General features: G+C 41.9%; 1 protein-coding gene across 2 annotated transcripts in view; it reads right to left on the bottom strand.

Moving 5' to 3' along the window:
• The window catches only part of map4k5 (mitogen-activated protein kinase kinase kinase kinase 5), a 157,773-nt gene extending 136,790 nt beyond the window's left edge, over positions 1 to 20,983 (bottom strand). Inside the window, exon 1 of one of the 2 annotated variants that reach the window (XM_078233958.1) lies at positions 20,433 to 20,983. In XM_078233958.1, the coding sequence (XP_078090084.1) occupies positions 20,433 to 20,546 (114 nt within the window). In that variant the 5' untranslated portion in view covers positions 20,547 to 20,983. The remainder of the gene's footprint in view (positions 1 to 20,432) is intronic. The other variant, XM_078233956.1, reaches the window with a different exon arrangement.
• Between the last annotated feature and the right edge of the window lie 1,231 nt (positions 20,984 to 22,214).

The following is a 22,214-nucleotide window of genomic DNA, read 5'->3' as shown; positions in this document are numbered from 1 at the left end:
CTCAACTCTGTCTTAAACCGACCCCCCTTTATTTTGAGGCTGTGTCCTCTAGTTTTAACTTCCTTACTAAGTGGAAAGAATCTCTCCGCCTCCACCCTATCCAGCCCCCGCATTATCTTATAAGTCTCCATAAGATCCCCCCTCATCCTTCTAAACTCCAACGAGTACAAACCCAATCTCCTCAGCCTCTCCTCATAATCCAAACCCCTCATCTCCGGTATCAACCTGGTGAACCTTCTCTGCACTCCCTCCAATGCCAATATATCCTTCCTCATATAAGGGGACCAATACTGCACACAGTATTCCAGCTGCGGCCTCACCAATGCCCTGTACAGGTGCATCAAGACATCCCTGCTTTTATATTCTATCCCCTTCGCAATATAGGCCAACATCCCATTTGCCTTCTTGATCACCTGTTGTACCTGCAGACTGGGCTTTTGCGTCTCATGCACAAGGACCCCCAGGTCCCTTTGCACGGTAGCATGTTTTAATTTGTTTCCATTGAGATAGTAATCCCATTTGTTATTATTTCCTCCAAAGTGTATAACCTCGCATTTCTCAACGTTGTACTCCATTTGCCATATCCTCGCCCACTCACTCAGCCTGTCCAAATCTCTCTGCAGATCTTCTCCGTCCTCCACACGATTCACTTTTCCACTTATCTTTGTGTCGTCTGCAAACTTCGTTACCCTACACTCCGTCCCCTCCTCCAGATCATCTATATAAATGGTAAATAGTTGCGGCCCGAGTACCGATCCCTGCGGCACGCCACTAGTTACCTTCCTCCAACCGGAAAAACACCCATTTATTCCGACTCTTTGCTTCCTGTCGGATAGCCAGTCCCCAATCCACTTTAACACACTACCCCCAACTCCGTGTGCCCTAATCTTCTTCAGTAGCCTTTTATGGGGCACCTTATCAAACGCCTTTTGGAAATCCAAAAACACCGCATCCACCGGTTCTCCTCCATCAACCGCCCTCGTCACATCTTCATAAAAATCCAACATGTTCGTCAAGCACGACTTTCCCCTCATGAATCCATGCTGCGTCTGATTGATCGAACCATTTCTATCCAGATGCCCTGCTATCTCCTCTTTAATAATGGATTCCAGCATTTTCCCTACTACAGACGTTAAGCTGACCGGCCTATAGTTACCCGCCTTTTGTCTCCTTCCTTTTTTAAACAGCGGCGTAACATTAGCCGTTTTCCAATCAACCGGCACTACCCCAGAATGCAACGAGTTTTGATAAATAATCACTAACGCATCCACTATTACCTCTGACATTTCTTTCAATACCCTGGGATGCATTCCATCCGGACCCGGGGACTTATCCACCTTCAGTCCCATTAGTCTACCCAGCACTGCCTCTCTGGTAACATTAATTGTATTAAGTATTTCTCCTGCTGCCAACCCTCTATCGTTAATATTTGGCAAACTATTTGTGTCCTCCACCGTGAAGACCGACACAAAAAACTTATTTAAAGACTCAGCCATATCCTCATTTCCCACTATTAACTCCCCCCTCTCGTCCTCCTTCCCCTACTTCTAAATTAACTGTAATTTCCTACTATACAAGGAATTGAATAAATGTATGAAAGTTACATTTTAGAAAATTCCCATGTAAATCACAATTAAATTTTACACTGTTGCAATGTTCTTTCTCAATTGCCATTGTTTAAGTTGTGCAATTGCCTTGATTTTAGTGTGTAATTAGTCCTGGTGTCACTTTGGCTCACTACATCAATGTCATATATTTGTGTATTCAACTGTCATTCCAAGATTCAAGCATGCAAGCTCAACAACCACCCAATTATTGAAAGACTTGCATTGTCATAGGTGCCATTTTTTGGCTCAGATTAAGAAGGAAGGGAGGCAGCAGATGGGAAGTTGTAGGCCAGTTAGCCTGACTTCATTGGCAAGATTTTAGAGTCCATTATTAAAGAGGAGATCGCAGGGTAGTTGGAAATGCATGATAAAGTAGGACTGAGTCAACACGGCTTTGTCAAGGGGAGATCATGTCTGACAAATCTGTTAAGAATTCTTTGAGGAGGTAACAAGGAAGTTCGATAAAGGAGAACCAGTGGAGGTGATTTATTTAGATTTCCAGAAGGCCTTTGACAAGGTGCCACATAGGAGATTGTTAAATAAGTTAAGGCCCATGGTGTTAAAGGTAAGATCCTGGCATGGATAGAGGATTGGCTGACAGGCAGAAAGCAGAGAGTGGGGATAAAGGGGTCTTTCTAAGGATGGCAGCTGGTGACTAGTGGTGTGCCTCAGGGGTCAGTGCCAGGACCACAACTTTTCACAATATACACTAACGATTTGGAGGAAGGAACTGAAGGCACTGTTGCTAAGTTTGCAGATAATACAAAGATATGTAGAGGGACAGGCAGTATTGAGGAAGCAGGGGGGCTGCAGAAGGACTTGGACAGGCTAGATGAGTGGGCAAAGAAGTGGAATACAATGTGGAAAAGTGAGAGGTTATGCACTTTGGAAGGAGGAATGGAGGCATAGACTATTTACTAAATGTGGAAATGCTTAGGAAATCAGAAGGGACTTGGGAGTCCTTGTTCAAGATTCTCTTAAGATTAATGTGCAGGTTCAGTCAGCAGTTAGGAAGGCAAATACAATGTTAGCATTCATGTCGAGAGGGCTACAATACAAGAGCAGGGATTTACTTCCGAGGCTGTATAAGGCTCAGGTCAGATCCCAAATGGAGTATTGAAAGCAATTTTGGGCTACCTTTTTGAATGTAAAATTTCAGCCAGAGATAAATTTGCACGTATAAAAGACAGGGGAGGCTGTTTAGAGGGGAGGCAGTGGCATAGCGGCAATGTCACTGGACTAGCAATCCTGAGGCCCCAGGTTAATGTTCTGGGGACACTGGTTCAAACTACACCATGATAGCTACGAAATTTGAGTACAATTAATAAATCTGGAATTAAAAGGCAGTCTCAGTAATGGTGATCTTGAAACCATTGTTGAATGTTGTAAAAACCCATCTGGTTCACTAATCTCCTTTAGGGACGGAAATCTGTCACCTTTCCCTGGTGTGACTTACAAGTGACTCCAGAATCACAGCAACGTGGTAGGGTCTTAAAAGCCCTTTGAAATAGCCTAGCAAGTCACTCAGTCTGAAATGGAATGACATCAGATTGACCACCCAGCATCAATCTAGGCACTGGAAATGACAACAGCACAACCAGGTCCATCAACCTTGCAAAGTCCTCCTTATTAACATCTGAGGGCTTACGTCAAAATTGGAAGAGCAGGCCCACAAACTAGTCAAGCAATAACCTGACATTGTCTGCAAGGTACGATGCTGTATGACTATGCCCCAGACACCACCATTCCTAGATATTTCCTGTCCCATTGGCAGGGCAGAGCCACCAGGTGGTGGCATAGTGGTATACAGTCAGGGAGGAGTTGCCCTGGAGTCCTCAACACAGGGTCCAGTCTTATGGCATCAGGTCAAATATGGGGAAGGAAATCTGATTACCACCAACCATTACCCCTCAGTTGATGAATCAGAACTCCTCCAGGGTGGCACAGGTCCAGACTTCAATGTCCATCACCAAGAGAGGCACCAACGCTAATAATCCAAGCCAAATTCCTAGTGGGTGTAAAGACTGCATATCACTATGGAGTGCTGTCCTCCAGATTGAACACCACTTGGAAAAGACACTGAGGGTGGCAAGGGCTTAGGAAATACTCTGGATGGGAGACTTCAATGTCTATCACCAAGACAGGTTTGGTAGCACCACTACTAATAATCCAGGGAATTTTCAAGAGGGTGTGAAGGATGAATCGTATCAGAGTGTTACATTTTAAGCAAAAATTGAAGCTCTGCTCAAGTTCATTCACGTTCTTGTATTATTTATAGAATCTGCCACATACAAAATTTTAATCCATTATTTTACATCAAAATGATCCCAAGGGACTATTAAAAAAACAGCAAGGAACTACCTAGTGTAAAACATAGCATTCCGGTCTCAATCAATACTAAAAATGATAAGTTTCATCTGGCAAACAACTACTTGTGGGACAAAAACAGAAAATGCTCAGCTAGTTCGGTAACATGTATGGCAAGACTAAAGCAGAATTAAGGTTTCAGGCCAATAACTTTGTCAGAACGCTAGGTCATTGACCTGACATTTTACCTGTTTGTCTCTCTGTGGATGCTGCCAGCGGCTGAGCATTTTGTTTCTATTCCAGTATCAACAATATTTCACTTTAATACTATTTGTAGGATCTCTCTTGTAAAATGTTAATGTTATTTCAGGGCCATGCATCAAAATATCAAAATTTAAATTATTGCAGTTATGCACCAAGTTTATCCATTCACAATGGAAATACAACAGCTTACTACAAACATTGTATAGCATATAGCTATAGTAAGGAAGCAAGTTTATTTTACTAATCAAGAGCAGACTGGCTCTCACCCAATACCAGGAAAAGTATGGAAATCCTCCACTCAAATGGAATTACAGTAGATGCCTTAAGTTATTAAAGCTAAGATTTTATTGGCAAATAACTCCCAACTTAGTTTTTGAACTCCGAAATAGCATATACAATTGCTAACCCTGAAATGTTATCATCAGTTTTGCTTGATGATCATAGAATCATACATGTTAGGGGCCCGATGAGAAACTCCAAAGAATATTCTGAAGTTAACCTAGACCGCAACTTATTTTAAATTTTGGCATTCATGCGAGCACAAGGCATTCACTCCAGGTGTGATTCTACTGACCCCTGGGGAACCTTTATTAAAATAAAATTTAACAAGAATTAAAATATAACAAAGAATTAGCGTAACATTTACCAATTGAAATACTTAAACATGACAAGATTTCATTCTTAACAGCTAGCTATCTATATAATATCCCACAGACATAAATCCCTCTTCAGAATCAGTTAGCACGAAACATATAGGCTTATGTGGATGCCAGATTTCTAGCTTTTATACCCCTCTGGACAGAGATAAAGAAAAACACATGTTTTGTGACTCCTACACAGCAGCCTCCAGAGACTGATATTTTGGCAGATCCTAGTCTCAAAATCAAGAGAGACACAGAGAGCTACTTCTCTCTAGCGACTCATAGCAGCATTTGTCCTGTTTCTTTGTGTAAACCTAATCTCACCCAGTCACATGATGATTCAAGCCCCACTTTGATTATACCAAGAAAGTACTTATTTTTGCTCGTGATGCGAAGTGGTGTTGATTTTTATTTCCCATCTCTAATTGCCCCGAGGACGAGACAACCACAATGTAGACTGGATTCTTGTGCAGGCTAGATAGACCAGGTAGGAAAAGGAGTTTGGGTTTGCAATGAAAATCCAGCATACTTCTAAAGTGTTTTTTAAATGCCAGCTCACAAATGATTTAATTTAATTTTACAATATTGGAATTTGAACTCAGTTGCTGAATTGTTAATACTGTATCAAAACCAGTAGGCATTGTGGTGAAAAATAGAAGGTTCAAGTTCAGGATGTTTTTCCTCAGGCAATCCGTCATTAGTTCAGAAAGGAAAAACTATTTGGTCTTGCTTTTAATAGTGAAGCAAAACTAGTAGGTGATTTACAAGTAAAGCAATGGCCACATTATAACTGGATTCCGTAGAAGAATAAAAAAAGTTGAGAACAAGGATACCAAACTGGAAAAAAGCAACCTTTGGCAAGTAGTAAAAAATAAAATTGAAACTTGCCCAGACTAGCTAGAAAATAGAAATGCAAATCAGCAAAAAATATTTAAAAGAGATACAAATCCAGTATATTCTAGTGAGAAAATGCCTTGGTCCCATGAAAGAATAGGAAGATGACATCAAATCTGAAATCTTCAGACATTTTTAAAAAAGGAAACGTATAGGAAAACTACAAAAGGGAAATTTATATATCTTCCGTAGGTTCATTTGGTGTAAGAGAATAATCAAAGTAAAAGATGAAGAAGCAAACTCGTGACAGGAGTGAGGGAACAGCAAAAAGTGATGAGGTACCTCGAGGTCAAACCCAATAGATAAATCAACAGAATTCAACAACTTGCATCCTAGAATCCAAAGGGAGGTTAGGAAGAGATAGCAAGGGTTCAGACTGCATTTTCCAAAATTGTGTGGATTTGGAAAACTGTGCTGGAAAATTGGAATGAATGTGACTTCTTCAAACAGCAAGATAGCAATTAATTAGGAAGTTAATCTTTCTTTGGCTACTGGCAAACTATGGGTCGAAAATCGATGGCCTTTTCGCTGCAGACCCAGTTGGAGAGTACTGGAAGGGTTGTGGATTACACTGGGACAAGGATACATAGGCATCCAGCTTTCCCATTAATTTTGCAGGGGGGTGGGGGGGAACCAAGTTAGTTTTCTTTACCCTGAGCCTGGGAATCTGTCACTGGGTCAATACATCCAGTGAAGCAACTACAAGTGGTGACTGACTAGGTGGTCCAAGCCTGCTTAATTACCTATACCCCTGAAGAATTTAAAAGTTCTTATATTCTTTGGCCACTTACAAAGGAATTAGCAAAGATATTGAAAATTGTCATTGGTAGCGCAAGACTTGGTATTGCTGAAAAAAAGAGACATCAAAGCTTTTCATCTTGCACTCAAGTCACTTTGCAAGAATACCAATATAAGGGGAAAGTAACATTGTATGAGCAGAGAATGCAGATTGGTTGGCAAGTGGACTCTATTGGTAGAGGCGTTGCCATGAAGAATGCACCAGTTAATGGTGACAATTAACTGACAAGCATTGTTTGAACATTTAAACCAGGCAGCATGACCCTGATTGGTCAAACATTGCCCTGAGGAATGTGTCAGCAAATGGCTGTCACTTAATTTATTTAGTTGAACCAAGTGCAATGTGTGTACATGCTCTTTGTCTGCAAAGAACAAGGTCCTGTGCATTAATATATGTAACTTCCAGTATAGGCAAGACTGTCATAGTGTGAGCCTGACTGAAAATCTTTGTTGTTTGTCAGTGTAATTCTTAGCACGAGCATTAGTTAGCATATGTTGTCCAATCGCAGAATCACATTTAATGTTGGACATTTTGTTTTGAGTTTTGCAAGCACAGACTAGTTGAGAATGGTCTGTACTTTGCCTGTTGCAGACAGCAGCTGGGACATGTTGTTCGACACAATCTACCAGTCTTTTCTATGTACGACCTACAGCCTAGCATCACACTGGCACTGAAATTCATATACCACATTACTCATTTGAGAGATAGGTAGAACATCTTTTTGGCTTGATTGCAGCATCCAGTTCATGGTGAATATTACTCCTGCTGATACTGCATAGTAGCAATGTGAAATGGCTAGTTTCACCTGTTGTTTTGAGATACCTTGCATTTCCAAGGTAATCTGAAGCTGATCGGGTACTTTGCAGTACCCAAAGTGATGGCCTTTGGCCTGTTCACAAGTTTGCATGATATACAACATGGAATGATCAAGGTAGTTAATAACCTGCAGAATGTCTTTGTGCGCCCTTCAACTGCCAAGACCCCAAGCTTTGGTGCTTCCTCTCTGAACTTCTCCCCTCTTTCCTACTTTAAGATGATCCTTAAAAACATACTTCTTTAACCAGATTTTTGGTAACTTTTCTTAATATCTTCTGTGAAGCAATTTAGGATATTTTGTGTGTTAAAGATGCCAGATAAATGCAAACAATTGTAGGCATTAATATTTATCTTCTGTTTCCGAAATCTGTAAGGAACTGTAATGGCATAGTTAATACAGAATTTGAAAGATATGCATGTACAAAATGCACATACAAACAGATCTAAGACAAAGTGCTATTAAAAGGAGAACATGGACTTATGGAGAGGAATGTATGATTGGAGGATAGATATCAAATAATTGGGATAAAATTTTCCTGGAATGTAAAGATGTGATAAGTGGTATCCCACAGGAAACCATTTTGAAATGAAAGAGTTTTAGGAATGAAGGAAACAATACTAAAATGTGATTACACTAAATTGGTAGGTATAGCAAATGTGATTTCTATTGTGAGCAAGTGCAAGGGGACAAAAATAGGCTGGCAGGAGGAACAGCTGTTAAAGTTTCTGGAGAAGCATAATGAAATACTGTGTAAATATGAGCAAGGAAAACAAATATAGAGGAACATATGGACTTTAGTAAGCATACAGACAGGCAATAAAAACCGAGAACTGTCTTTGTATTTATACATTTAGATACAAAAAAATGATAAGGCTGTTGAACATGTACAAAACCTTAGTTGGTTACAGCTGAAATAGTGTACATTTTTCAATACCCTATCACAGAAAAAATGTAAAAACATGGTAATAAAGTACAACATTCTCTAGATTAGTGGTTCCCAACCAGTGTGCCTTGAAGACCCCTCCCTAACCCCAAATGTGCTGCAAAAAAAAAGATTCAAAATAATTTAAAATTCATGTAGTTAAAATAAAACTAATCTTAGCCTTCAGCTGTGGTTGGCATCTCCATGACTCGACGAATCTTGGGCATCCACGCATGCACCGGTTTAGATTTTTTTATGTTGATAAGGCCCATGTGCGTCACCAATGGGACTTGGAGCTGAAGACAAAGTTCCCATGCACTTGCACAAGAAGCAAAAACTCAAAAAGGCTCAAAAACCCTGAGAGTAGAAAGAGACACGGAGAGACTTTAAAAACAGAGGAGAGAACAGGGAAAAGTTAAAAACGAAGTTCCCAGTAAGGGAAGAAGACAGAGAAAATAGAAGGTCTGCCTCAAATTTTCTTAGTAGTACAGAAGTGTGCCATGACATATAAAAGGTTGGGAGCCATTGCTCTCGATGTTACATGGGATGATGTGTTAGAATTAAAAAGAGACTTGCATTTCTCTCATTCGGATGGTAAATCTTAAATCCAAAAATATGAAGATAAATAGGGATGTACTCTTTAGAGACAGACAATAAAATAATAAGCTGGCACAAATTTAAGACTTCACAAAAATTCAAGGGGTGATCAGAAAAAACACTTGTTCACACAGTATTCTGTGTGATTCTCAGTTGCAAACTATTCAGGTAATAGATTCCATGAATTCTTTGCAAGGAAATTAGATAGTTGCTCGACAGAAATATTAAACACCAGCACAGCGGTTCCCAAAGTGTAGTTCACAACCCCAATTGGGGTTACAGGAATGTGAATGGGGTAGATAATTCTGGTAATTGACCATATTAATTTGCAAAATGAAAGCAAACTGTTGAAATTGTTGTTTCTTGCACTGAAACTGGTAGGTTTTTTGAAATTGACAAATAATTAAAGATTAGCTAATGCTGGCCAGTAGTTCCAAGTATTTCATTTAACCGGAGTCTCAATGTACCTTGGTTCAAACCAATTAATGTTCAGGGTGGTCCAGAAGATCATGCCAGCCACAGGTGGCAAGAACACCTCACTGTTTGTGATCTGGCGTTGTGGCTCTGAGGGAGTTCTGCCACAACCATATATTATCTGCACACTGTCCTTCCACCACCTGCACCTGATGATAGTATGCTTAGGACTTCAAGATTAACCTGTGCTTCCAGAGACTGGCCATCATGGCCTGCAGGGGGTCAGAAGCTTTTTGAGGACACCAACCTGTGGGCCATCCAGGCCAAGTGAATCATCATCATGCTTGAAGGCATCCAGCTGTTCTGCTGCATCCACAAGGAGCGAGCCTAAAATCCGGTTTCAATACTATGTCGAATGATGGCTTTTTTAAAAGACACCAAACAAAAAGGAAGGAGCTGCAATCTTTTGTAACCCGTGATCTCAGTTGTCTAATCACAGTAGTATCGGAGAACATTACTAAAGGATATCAGATCTAGACTTCATAAAACAGCATCTTTGGTATCCAGGTTCACATGCTTTCTGACATAGTGCTGTTAAGTTATAAAGAATAAATAGTTCAAGGTAGAAAGGAACTTGAGCCTCATCGAAGAGAGAGACATGCTGTCAAAGCTTTCAGTCTTGCACTCATCAGGACAGAAGCCAAAATACCAAATTTCAAAGGGAACAATTTATACTGCATGAGAAAAAGGGTGCTGAATGGTTGGCAAGTAGGCTCTGATTGGTTGAGGACAGGCCATGGAGATAGCACCAGGAAACAGTTATCCCCCAAGTTTTGCTTAAATTCAAAAAAGACAGGTCAATTCCGATTGGTCAAGGAGCATCATGGGAATGCGCCAGAGTTGTTCCCCAAACTTTTATTTTGATTGAAAAAGGCACAATGCCTAGATATGTTCTGTTTGCAAATGACAGAGCCCTACCTTGCCTGTTGCAAATAGCTGAAGTGAAGTGCTGCTTGATACCATCCACCAGTCTTTGGGACATATGGCATCATACTGGCACTGACACGTATATAGGCAATATGCATGCAGTCTTGCTTGCAAAACTCAGATCATTGGTCCAACATTAGATGTGATTCCACAATTAGACTGCACTCGATGAACAATTCCAAATATGCTAAGAATTACACTAGCAACCAATTTAAGATCAGTCAGGCTCACAATGTTGCTCATGTGTTTGCTAGAAGTTGCATATATTCATATGTCAGGCCCTGTCTTTTGCAGAAGAACATGTCCAGGCATTGCTCCTTTTTCAATTTAACAAATGCTCGAGGGACAACTGCTCCCTGGTGCATTCCCCATGATAACGCCTGGACGAGAGTTGACCTGTCTATTTTGACTTTAAACAAAGGATTGAGAATAACTACTCCCTGATGCTTTCTCCACCGCAATACTTTGACCAGAATCCACTTGTCAATCAATAAGCACCCTTTTTCTCAAGCAGCATGAATTGTTCTTTTTGAAATTTGGCATTCTTTTGCTCATTCTGATGAGTGCAAGAAAAAAGTTTCAATGGCAATTGATTCTAGGCATACTGTATTCACTACTAGCTAGAAGGGGATGTGCGTGAGCAGGAAGGAAACAAATGTTAGCAAATAGAATTAAGGGATGGCAAGTTGATTGAGGATTGCTTTTGGATTGACTGGTTGGGGCCATGGCAGGAGCTTCAGGTTGATTTGGTCGAGGTTGTTTCAAAATTTGCAGATTTAGTATCAAACTACTGGCCTCTCACTTGTTCCAGTGACTGCAACTCTCAAAAGCAGGTTCTCTTCATCCGCACCACAACTCTGCCTCATCAGCCCCCTGCTCCTTCAGGAACTCTCCATCTGTACTGGCTAGCTCATTCTGCTGCTTTCTTGACTTTGTCCTAGCCAAACCTCTTCCTCCTGAAGATCTTCAATCTTAACTTGCCTGTTAAGATGGCACTGCTGCCTCTCAGCACCAGAGCCCTGGGTTCAATTCTGGCTGTGGTGATGTGGACCTGGTTGGCTGTAGAGATTCGCATTCTAATCAGTATTCTGTAACTTGATTTTGTCTCTCTGTGTCCTGTTTGAGAGCAGATTTCCACTCCATCTGACGAAGGAGCAATGCTCCGAAAGCTAATGGCATTTGCTACCAAATAAACCTGTTGGACTTTAACCTGGTGTTGTTAAAACTCTTACTGCATTCAATTCTGGCCTCAGGTGACTGTCCATGTGGAGTTTGTACATTCTTCCCATGTCTGCGTGGGTTTCCTCCAGGTGCTCCGGTTCCTACCACAGTCCAAAGATGTGCGGGTTAGGTTGACTGGCCATAGTAAACTGCCCCTTAGTGTCAGGAGGATTAGCAGGACAAATAAGTGCAGTTATGAGAATAGGGCCTGGGTGGGACTGTGGTCAGCATAGACTTGATGGGCCAAATGGTCTTCTGCACTGTAGGGATTCTATAATGTCTCCTTTGGATTGACTGTGAGATGCTGGTTTCCCCGTTAGGCTTTCGGTAGCAGTGGATCACGGCACAGCATGTGGGATGGTGCAGCCATTCGCGACACTATCGTGTGGTCAACTTGCTGGGTTGTTTGGAAGAGAAGAGTTTACAACCTGGTCACCAAGGGCCTGAATCTCGTCACCAATTTATATGATGTATTATATGTTGTTCTGTAGCATACAAACTTTGATTTTACATTGAATATTACAATGCTGTTTGATTTCAGTTTTGTTTTTAAACCACTACATTTGAGAATTGGACAATTCTCTGTATAACCATTTGACATTTTCAATTATAAAGTTGCCATTTATAGACTATTTAGCACACATCTTTTCAGACAGAAACAACGTTCGGTATGTAGTTAATACTTTGTTTTTTCATAGAATCCCTAGAATGCAGAAGGCTGCCATTCGGCCCACTTGGTCTGCACCAACTCTCCAACAGAGCATCTTACTTATCCCCATAATCCCGCATATTTACCCCACTAATTCCCCTAACCTATACATCTTGGGGCACTTAAGGAATAATTTAGCATGGCAAATCAACCTAACCTGCACATCTTTAGCCTGTGGGAGGAACCGGAGCACCCAGAGGAAACCCACCCAGACATAGGGAGAACGTGCAAACTCCACACTGACTGTGATCCAAGGCCAGAATTGAACCTGGGTCCCTGGTTATCTATCCCACCCAATTACCACTAAGTAGTGTTTACACAAGGTTCATTGTTGTTTCACCTTTTCTCATTCAATAGCACTCACTTGTATCAAATACTCCAGTGGTTATTTGATCATTTTACTTTGTGCCCGAGACTCTGGCAAATCTGATCTAGTTTGATACTAGTGAATCGGAAAGTAATTACCTGCCATATCTAAAATGAGAAAACTCACACATTGACCAGTTAAAATTTTACATGACTCCCAATCCTGAAATTCACACTCAAATGCTTTTAAGGTTATCGCTGCAGGTTGGCAAATCAGTAGTTTTCAGAACAACCTGTTCCCTCCCTCTGCAATGGAGAAACTTTGCATTCTACACATTAGATGACTCATCTACAGCCCAAAAAACCTTCATTATGCTTCCTACATACCCCTTTCCTCATCTAGACTTTTACAAATCTTGAGGGCACGGGACAAAAGGGGCTTTCATGGTTACCAATTTAATCACATTAGACAGGAGTGTTGTACTGCACCTCACAACCAAAACCAGGCAAGATAAATTAACCATTTCTAGAACGCTGATTATAATCATCAACCTGTGTTTAATGTCTTGCATCTTAAGTGTTTGAAAAATTACAATATTGTATTTTGCAAATACTTATTTTTATATGGGGCATGACAGCATTCACAAAAATATCCACAGTTTTGTTTCTGACATCAAATCCCTAGGCAAGAGCATTAGGATTTATAAAATGCACTGGATGGGGTTAATGTAGAATTCTCAAATCCGGAACAACAGCACTTGCCACTCATTCAATTTTGGTGTTATTCGAAACATTCATTTGGACCATAATAACATAAGCATCCATGTTCTAACTGCATGCTTTTGATAAGGGAGAAGAAAAAAAGGGAAAAAGTAGTAATGACCATTTATTTGCCTTTTAGAAAGCATGGTGCCACTAACAATAATTATGGAGAAACATACAACTGAGGCTAGCTCATCTCACCCCAGCAAAAACTATCGGAGTAAAATTAAAGTATGAACTGAGCAACAGTACACTCATGTAGTTCACAAGTAAACTTGGTTACAATACCTTTTGCATTTAGAATTAAATTATGGATTATTTGTACAATTTAATCATTATTTCTAATCAACTGTAGGACACCCAAGACATGGACCAATTTATCATATTAGTTAACAAATTCATTATCCTGCATTACATTTTACAAAGGAAAACTTTATTTCTACACACGGTCAATGATTCATACAATACTATAATTCTAATGCATCTCTACAACAAGACCTTTGAAAAGCATTGCACAAACAGAACCTCTTTGTCTAGTCTTGTGGTACCATTCCGTTGTACCACTCTCCACATCACACTAACTACTTGGAAGCTATAAATACTGAAGGAAGATTATTTTTTTTGTACTACTAACATTTCACATCTATATAGCACTTTTCACAGCAAAATGTCTCAGGAACATCAGCCAAACAAAATTTGACACGGACATATTACAAGATATTAAGACAGGTAATCAAATGCTTGGTAAAGAGGAAGGTTTTAAAAAGTATCTTAAAAGGAGAAGAGGTAAAGTTGTTCAGTGACGGAATTCCAGAGTTTATGACCTGGGCAGCTGAGGGCACTATGCCAATAGTAAAGCAAAAAAATTAGGGACGCGCAAAAGGCCAGATTAAAAGAGCACGTTGATCTCAGAGGGGCTGGAGGAGGTTACAGAAATAAGGAATGGTCAGGACATTGGGGAGAACTGAAAATAATGGGAATTTTGAAAACGATGATGCCAGAGCAGGGCAAATTGAGCTCACATAAGCAATTTATTGCAAATTTAGTGTAGTGAGCACAGGGATAACGGGGGAAAACGGGAACAGGAATTGTGGCAAGTTAGGGTGGGTGCAGTATTTTTGGCCTTAACTGCTCTGGACTGGAGAGAGTTGGGCAGTGTTGTGCTAGGTTGCTACTTGGGACAACACTGGAAAGTATGGATGTCAGATGAGAGTAGAATCTCACCTGTTGTGATGCTCTCTATGATCACACAATCCAATATATTATATAATCTCACACAGGAGTATAGGGATAATACTAAAGGAAATGGCACCAAGCATGAGTCTGGGTTTTCAGCCACACAAGAACTTCAAATTGACCACCTCCAACAAGAGTGAATCTAACCATCCCTCCCATGACATTCAACAGCATTACCATTAGTGAAACCCCACCATCAACATCCTGGGGTGACTGACCAGAAACAGAACTGGACCAGACATATATAAAAATAAAGTTAAAGTTGATTTATTAGTCACAAGTAAGGCTTACATTAACACTGCAATGAAGTTACTGTGAAATTCCCCTAGTCGTCACAGTCCAGCGCCTGTTCGGGTCAATGCACCTAACCAGCACATCTTTCGACTATGGGAGGAAACGGGAGCACCCGAAGGAAACCCACGCAGACATGGAGAATGTGCAAACTCCACACAGACAGTGACCCAAGCTGGGAATCGAATCCGGGTCTCTGGCGCTGTGAGGCAGGAGTGCTAATCACTGTGCCACCATGCTGCGACTACAATCTCAGGTCAGAGGCTGGGAATTCTGGATCACGTAACTTTTCTCCTTACTTTACTCCCGAAAGCACAAACTAGAAGCATGATAAAATGCTCTTCACTTGTCTAGATGGGTGCACTTCCAACAGTCAAATAGCTCGACACCATCTAAGGTAAAGTAGCCAACGTGATTAGCACCCCATAGACTAGTTTGAACAGTCTGTCCACCAGGAGTGCCAGTGACGGCAGCATAAATAATCTACAAGATGCATTGCAGCAACCCAGCCAAGGATCATTCGACAACACTTCCAAACCTATGAGCTCTACCCACCTAAAACAAGGACAGCAGGTGCATGAGAACAACACCACCTGCAACTATCCCTCCAATCATAAGCCAGCAAAAACAGAGTTATTTCACCATTCCTTCACTGTTTCAAAGTCCGACAACTTCATTCCAAAAGCACTGTGGGTACACCACATGAACTACAGTTCACATTTCATAGAAATCATAGAGTCCCTACAGTGCAGAAGGAGATCATTCTGCCCATCCAGGCCCCATAACCCCACGTATTTACCCTGTTAATTCCCCTGACACTAAGGGGCAATTTAGCATGACCAATCCACCTAACCTGCACATCACTGAACTGTGGGAAGAAACCGGAGCACTCTGAGGAAACCCACGCAGACACAAGGAGAATGTGCAAACTCCACACAGTCACCTGAGGCTGGAATTGAACCTGGGTCCCTGGCACTGCAAGGCAGCAGTGCTAACCACTGCACCACCGTGTCACCCTTCACCAATATATGTTCAAAGGCAATTAGGATAGACAATGAATACTGGCCTTGCCAGAAACACACTTGCCCTTAGAAAAAAAACTGTGGTGACAAGTACTACTTAGCATACTAGAGTAACAGCTTTGACAGGATATTATTCATCAAATACTTGATGAATATAAAAACATTTATAGGGACCAGTTAGCTTCGTCTGATTCAGAACAATATTAGTGCAGATTTCGTTCCTGTTTCAGCTGAGGTAGACTTGGAACCTGCCTCTTTGTTCTAGTGCACAACTTATTTTTTAAAAAATCAAATGGCTCAGGGTGAAGCATCAGCAGACAATGAGCCAAGGACTTGCCTTTGGGCAGAGCACATGTGATGATGACAACATTGCAGTTATAAAAGAAAATTATTATTGATTAGTAAATACTGGGAAAATTAAGTCATTGTTTTCAGTCCCTGATCCAAGCTCCATCCTTTCCCCTGGCAACAGTCCGAGATCAAGCCAGTTTGTTCACAACCTCGGTGTCACATTTTATCCCAAGATAAGATTCCAACTTCATAGATGGGCTTAGTGATGGTGCAACTATTTCCACCTCTGTAATATTGCCTAACTTCACCCACCTCAGCTCATCTGTTGCTGAAACCCTCATTCATGCCTTTGTAACCTCCAGATTCAACTACTGGAATGCACCCCGATTGGTCTCCCATATTCTACCCTCTATGAACTTAAGTTCATCCAAAACTGTGCTGTCCGGGTCTTGATTCACAGCCAAGTCCCATTTCCCTATCACTCGTGCTTGCTGACCTACATTGGTGCCCTGTCAAACAACATATTGATTTTAAAATTCTCATCCTGGTTTTCAAAACCCTCCATGGTCTTGCTCCTCATCTCTGTAATCTCCTCCAGCTGCACAACCCTCAGATACTATACTTCGAGCATCACCAATTCTAATCACTCAACCTTTGGACACATTACCTGGGCCCCAAGTCTGGAATAACCTCCCTAAACCTCACTTTCCTCTTTAGGGTACTTATTGACCTACCTCTTTCAGTAAGTTTCTGATCATCAAATTAAGATCTCCATTTGTGGTGCAGTGCAATATTTTATCTTATAATGCTCCTCTGAAGCACCTTGCAACATTTTATTACATTAAAGGCGTTATACAAGTTGTTGTTGATGACTGACTCTGTAGAATATCAAGATTGGCATTCTGGGCAATTTGTGTAAACTAATAAGAGGATGATTACTTAGACTGATGCTTCAGGCATTAAAACTACTTGTGGTTGAGATTAAGAAACGTTCAAACAGTTACCTTTATGTGTACACTAAAATTACTATACTTGAGTTTGGATAGTGCTACAGTTTATTAAAACTTCAAAAATATTGAAAACATTCAGTATACAATAAAAATATAATAAAATGATCACAAGCCAACAATGAAACTGGAAATCATGGTCACTGATTTATTTATGGTAACACACTGCATAAATCTTCCTGTGTACTTTACGCTAGGAAAATAATTAAAGGATGCTGCCAAGACGCCCATCTCAGTACAGTATATGCTAGAACATTCCTTACAAAGGTCCACAATTAGAACATACTAGTTAAATTTATAATAAAATTACTTTTGTAGTAACAGGAGGTACAAGATAAAAGCAAACAATAGCCAACTGTATGACAGTTTCACAACAAAAATACTGCCCATCCTACCCTTACAGATTATAGGCCTATTTCCAAAGTCCATGAATGTGTTGACACCTCCCAAATCTGTATCCATCTCTCTCATACAACTCCTCACTTCAAACTTCCCAGCCAAGTTTCTACTCTGACCACAGCAAGAAAATAAACTTAACACAAGTCACAAACATCCTACACGACCAAGGTGCATTATTCCCTCTTCATTTCCTGTGTTGACAAACTGCTAGACAGACTGCCAACCTTGCATAAACCACAATTTTCTCCAGCTAAATTAAAGCCATCATTTTCAGCCTCCAACAAATTCCAAACAGGGAACTTGACAGGGTGGATGCCGAAAATATATTTCCCCTTGTGGGGGAGACCAGTACTAGGGAACACAGTTTAAAAATAAAGGGGTCTCCCTTTTAAAACAGGTGAGAAAAATCTTTCCTCTCAGCTGCGGGATTGTCTTCCCCAGAGAGAGTGGTGAAGGCAGGGTCATTAAATAATTTTGAAGGCCGAGTAAGATAGCTTCTCGACTGATAGGGAGTCAACAGGTACAGATGGTAGACAGGAGACACCACAACCATATCAAAAAGCAGAATAAGCTCGAAGAGCTGAATAGTCCACTTCTGCTCCTAATTTACATGTACGTATGTTCATACTATTGCCACCATTTCCAGTTAGATAAAATTCAAAAATCCATTCAAGCATCATTAAGTAATTTAACCTGTAAATCCCCTAATCTGTATTGATATTCAATTATTTAATATATTTATCAACATGAAAAAGCTACACTTTATTCTGATACAGAAACAGGTACCATTCCCCACCTGCCAAGTTTTCTCTAAACAAAGTACAATGAAATAAGAGCCCATGGTATTAAGGGTAAGATCCTGGCATGGATAGAGGATTGGCTGACTGGCAGAAAGCAGAGAGTGGGGATAAAAGGGGTCTTTCTCAGGATGGCAGCCGGTGACTAGTGGTGTGTATCGGGGTTGGTGCTGGAACCACAACTTTTCACAATATACACTAACGATTTGGAAGGAACTGTAGGCACTGTTGCTAAGTTTGCAGATGATACAAAGATTTGTAGAGGGACAGGTAGTACTGAGGAAGCAGGAGGGCTGCAGAAGGACTTGGACAGGCTAGGTAAGCGGGTAAAGAAGTGGCAGATGGAATACAATGTGAAGAAAGAAAGAGGTTCTGCACTTTGGAAGGAGGAATGGAGGCATAGACTATTTTCTAAATGGGGAAATGCTTAGGTAATCAAAAGCACCAAGGGACTTGGGAGTCCTTGTTCAAGATTCTCTTAAGGTTAACGTGCAGGTTCAATCAGCAGTTAGGAAGGCAAATGCAATGTTAGCATTCATGTCAAGAGGGCTTGAATACAAGAGCAGAGATGTACTTCTGAGGCTGTATAAGGCTCTGGCCAGATCCCATTTGGAGTATTGTGAACAGTTTTGGGCCCCATATCTAAGTAAGGATGTGCTGGCCTTGGAAAGTGTCCAGAGGAGATTCACAACAATGATCCCTGGAATGAAGAGCTTGTCGTATGAGGAACGGTTGAGGACTCTGGGTCTGTACTCGGAGTTTAGAAAGACGAGGGGGTGAATCTTACAGGATACTGCGAGGTCTGGAGAGGATGTTTCCACTAGTAGGAAAATCTAGAACCAGAGGGCACAACCTCAGGCTAAAGGGACAATCCTTTAAAACAGAGATGAGGAAGAATTTCTTCAGCCAGAGAGTGGTGAATCTGTGGAAGTCTTTACCGCAGAAGGCTGTGGAGGCCAGGTCATTGAGTGTCTTTAAGACAGAGTTAGATAGGTTCTTGATTAATAAGGGGATCAGGGGTTATGGGAAAAGGCAGGAGAATGGGGTTGAGAAAAAAAAATCAGCCATGATCGAATGGCGGAGCAGACTCGATGGGCCAAGTGGCCTAATTCTGCTCCCATGTCTTATGGTCTAAACCAGACATCAAGGAGACCCGTTTTTTCCAACAGAACATCCCATGCTACTGGGTGAACACGATTACAATACCTCTTGATTTCATGAAAAGGGCTCATTTCGAAAAATTCTGTGAAAGTGTCCCTATTCCATTCAACTGTTTGCAACTCAAACACAAGACGTGCGACAATATATTTTCGGAACAGCTCGAAATAAAGATATAGAGCGACGTCATAAAAAGGCAGTTCTGAAATACCTGTTGCGGTCAGAACAGGCGATAAGATATTTTTGTTTGGTGATAGGGTAGATAGTGGAAGAACCAGTTAGTTTGGATCCCGAGGCTACCTACTGACTGCCAGCACTCCAGTCTTTTTTCTCTTAAATTTCATATCCTCCTATGATCCAGCAGGTGACCAACTATTACAAAAACAAATCGATTTACACTCAAAATGAGCGTTACTTTGGCCGTGTAACTAACACAAAGTGGGCTGAGATTCTGCAAACAACATGTATAAAATTCGGCAATCGAAAGGCTAGCGTTTTAAAGAGGAAAAGTACTACTTGCCAAATCTTTATTGCTGTAACCTGAACTCTGCCCCTACATTCACCAACTGTTTTAGTGAGCTGGTCGCAAAACGGTGAAGTTTGTGGGAGAGAGAGAGAGGCAGATAGAGAGAAAGAGAAGGAGACAGAAAGAGGGAGGGAGAGATAGAAAGAGGGAGGAAGAGAGAGAGAGACAGGCAGAGAGAGAGAAAGAGGAGACAGAGAGAGAGGGAGAGATAGAAAGAGGGAGGAAGAGAGAGAGAGAGCCAGAAGAAAGAAAAAGAGAGACAGAAAAGAGAGAAAGAAAGAGAGACCCCCCCCTTTTCTCATCCGCCTCAGGCTGAGAGACACGTCTGCCGGTGTAAAGGCCGCTCGCCTCAGGCTTTTCGGATCCGCCGCCAACAACCGTTGGTCCGGTTGGCGACAGAGTGGGAGTCGCCGGGGGGGGGGGGGGGGCGGTGGAATTAAAACGGTTCAAACACAAACCTTATAGACATCGCCGTAGGTGCCGCTGCCGACCCGCTGGATCAGCTCGAAATCCAGCTGCGGGTTCTTCCTCAGGATGTCCCCGCTGGCGCTCGCACGGCCCTGCGAGTTCATCGCTCCCTGCCTGCCTCACTCACACTCTCTCTCTGTCTCTGTGTCAGGGGTAACCGCTGTCTCTGGATCGGTTGAACTGACTGACTGACGGGGGGGGGGGGGGGAGGGGGTGTTGGCAGCAGCCGCCGCCGCCTCCTGTGTCTTCAATCGGCCGCCTCCAAATATGGCTCCCGTTCCATTTCCTGCGCGCGGCGGTGGCGCGAGCTGCCCCCGGGGCCAGCGCTCTGCACACAGTCTGTGAGACAGACTCACACCATCCCTGCTGCTGCTACTACTACTACTTTACTCACCCCCCTCCCTCACTCACTCTTATTGTCCCTTCGTCTTTTTCTTTTTGGATTTATTTTATATTTGCAAATATATTACCCTCCCCCGCACACAGGCTCTCAATTAACACATCAGTTTTGATTGTTACGTTTCGGCCCCCCCTCTCTCTCTCTGCGAGTCACTTCCTTCTGTTGACCTCAGAAATCAGCAGCCAGTAACTCCAGCCTCAATGAGTTATTCATTTCTTTCATCCTAACTGGTGTCGCGTCCCATCGCGTTTTGCACCCCTTCCCCTCTCAACAATTTCAACTGGGTGTATTCACTGCTTGATTTTACCCACCACTCTGATCTTTTAAAAAAGATTCTGCGAGAGATGGTGGGCAAGTCATTTTTTGTTTGTTTGTTTTTAATTTCAGTCGTTCTCTCCCTGAAAGGGTTATTCATCTGTATTTATTTTGTTGGTGCGTGGCTCTCCAGCCAAACGTTTTACTCCTGAGTTGCCACCCCGTGACTTTTCTGGGAATTACAAAGTCTTGTCAGTTTATGATTGTAAACAGCATATCGGGAACGATGATGCATACTCCATTTCCCGTGGCAGTCTCTAGTTTATTTTACTTATTTATTGTCAGAAGTAGACTTACATTAACACTGCAATGAAGTTACTATGAAAATCCCCCAGTCGCCATATTCCAGCACCTGTTCGGGTACACTGAGGCAGAATTTAGCATAGCCAATGAGCCTAACCAGCGCGTCTTTCGGACTAGAAACATAGAAAAACTACAGCACAAAACAGGCCCTTCGGCCCCACAAGTTGTGCCGAACATATCCCTACCTTTTAGGCCTACCTATAACCCTCCATCCTCTTAAGTCCCATGTACTCATCCAGGAGTCTCTTAAAAGACCCTATTGAGTTTGCCTCCACCACCACTGACGGCAGCCGATTCCACTCACCCACCACCCTCTGTGAGAAAAACTTAGCCCTAACATTTCCCCTGTACCTACCCCCCAGCATCTTAAACCTGTGTCCTCTCGTAGCAGCCATTTCCACCCTGGGAAAAAGCCTCTGAGAGTCCACCCGATCTATGCCTCTCAACATCTTATATACCTCTATTAGGTCTCCTCACATCCGACGTCTCTCCAAGGAGAAAAGACCGAGCTCCCTCAGCCTATCCTCATAAGGCATGCCACTCAATCCAGGCAACATCCTTGTAAATCTCCTCTGCACCCTTTCAATCTTTTCCACATCCTTCCTGTAATGAGGCAACCAGAACTGAGCACAGTACTCCAAGTGGGGTCTGACGAGGGTCTTATATAGCTGCATCATTATCCCCGGACTCCTAAACTCAATCCCTCGATTGATAAAGGCCAGCACACCATACGCCTTCTCAACCACCTCTTCCA

The sequence above is a fragment of the Mustelus asterias genome, chromosome 18 (genome assembly GCF_964213995.1).
Source record: "Mustelus asterias chromosome 18, sMusAst1.hap1.1, whole genome shotgun sequence".
Taxonomy (NCBI): Eukaryota; Metazoa; Chordata; class Chondrichthyes; order Carcharhiniformes; family Triakidae; genus Mustelus; species Mustelus asterias.
This window is presented reverse-complemented; position numbering and strand designations above follow the sequence as displayed.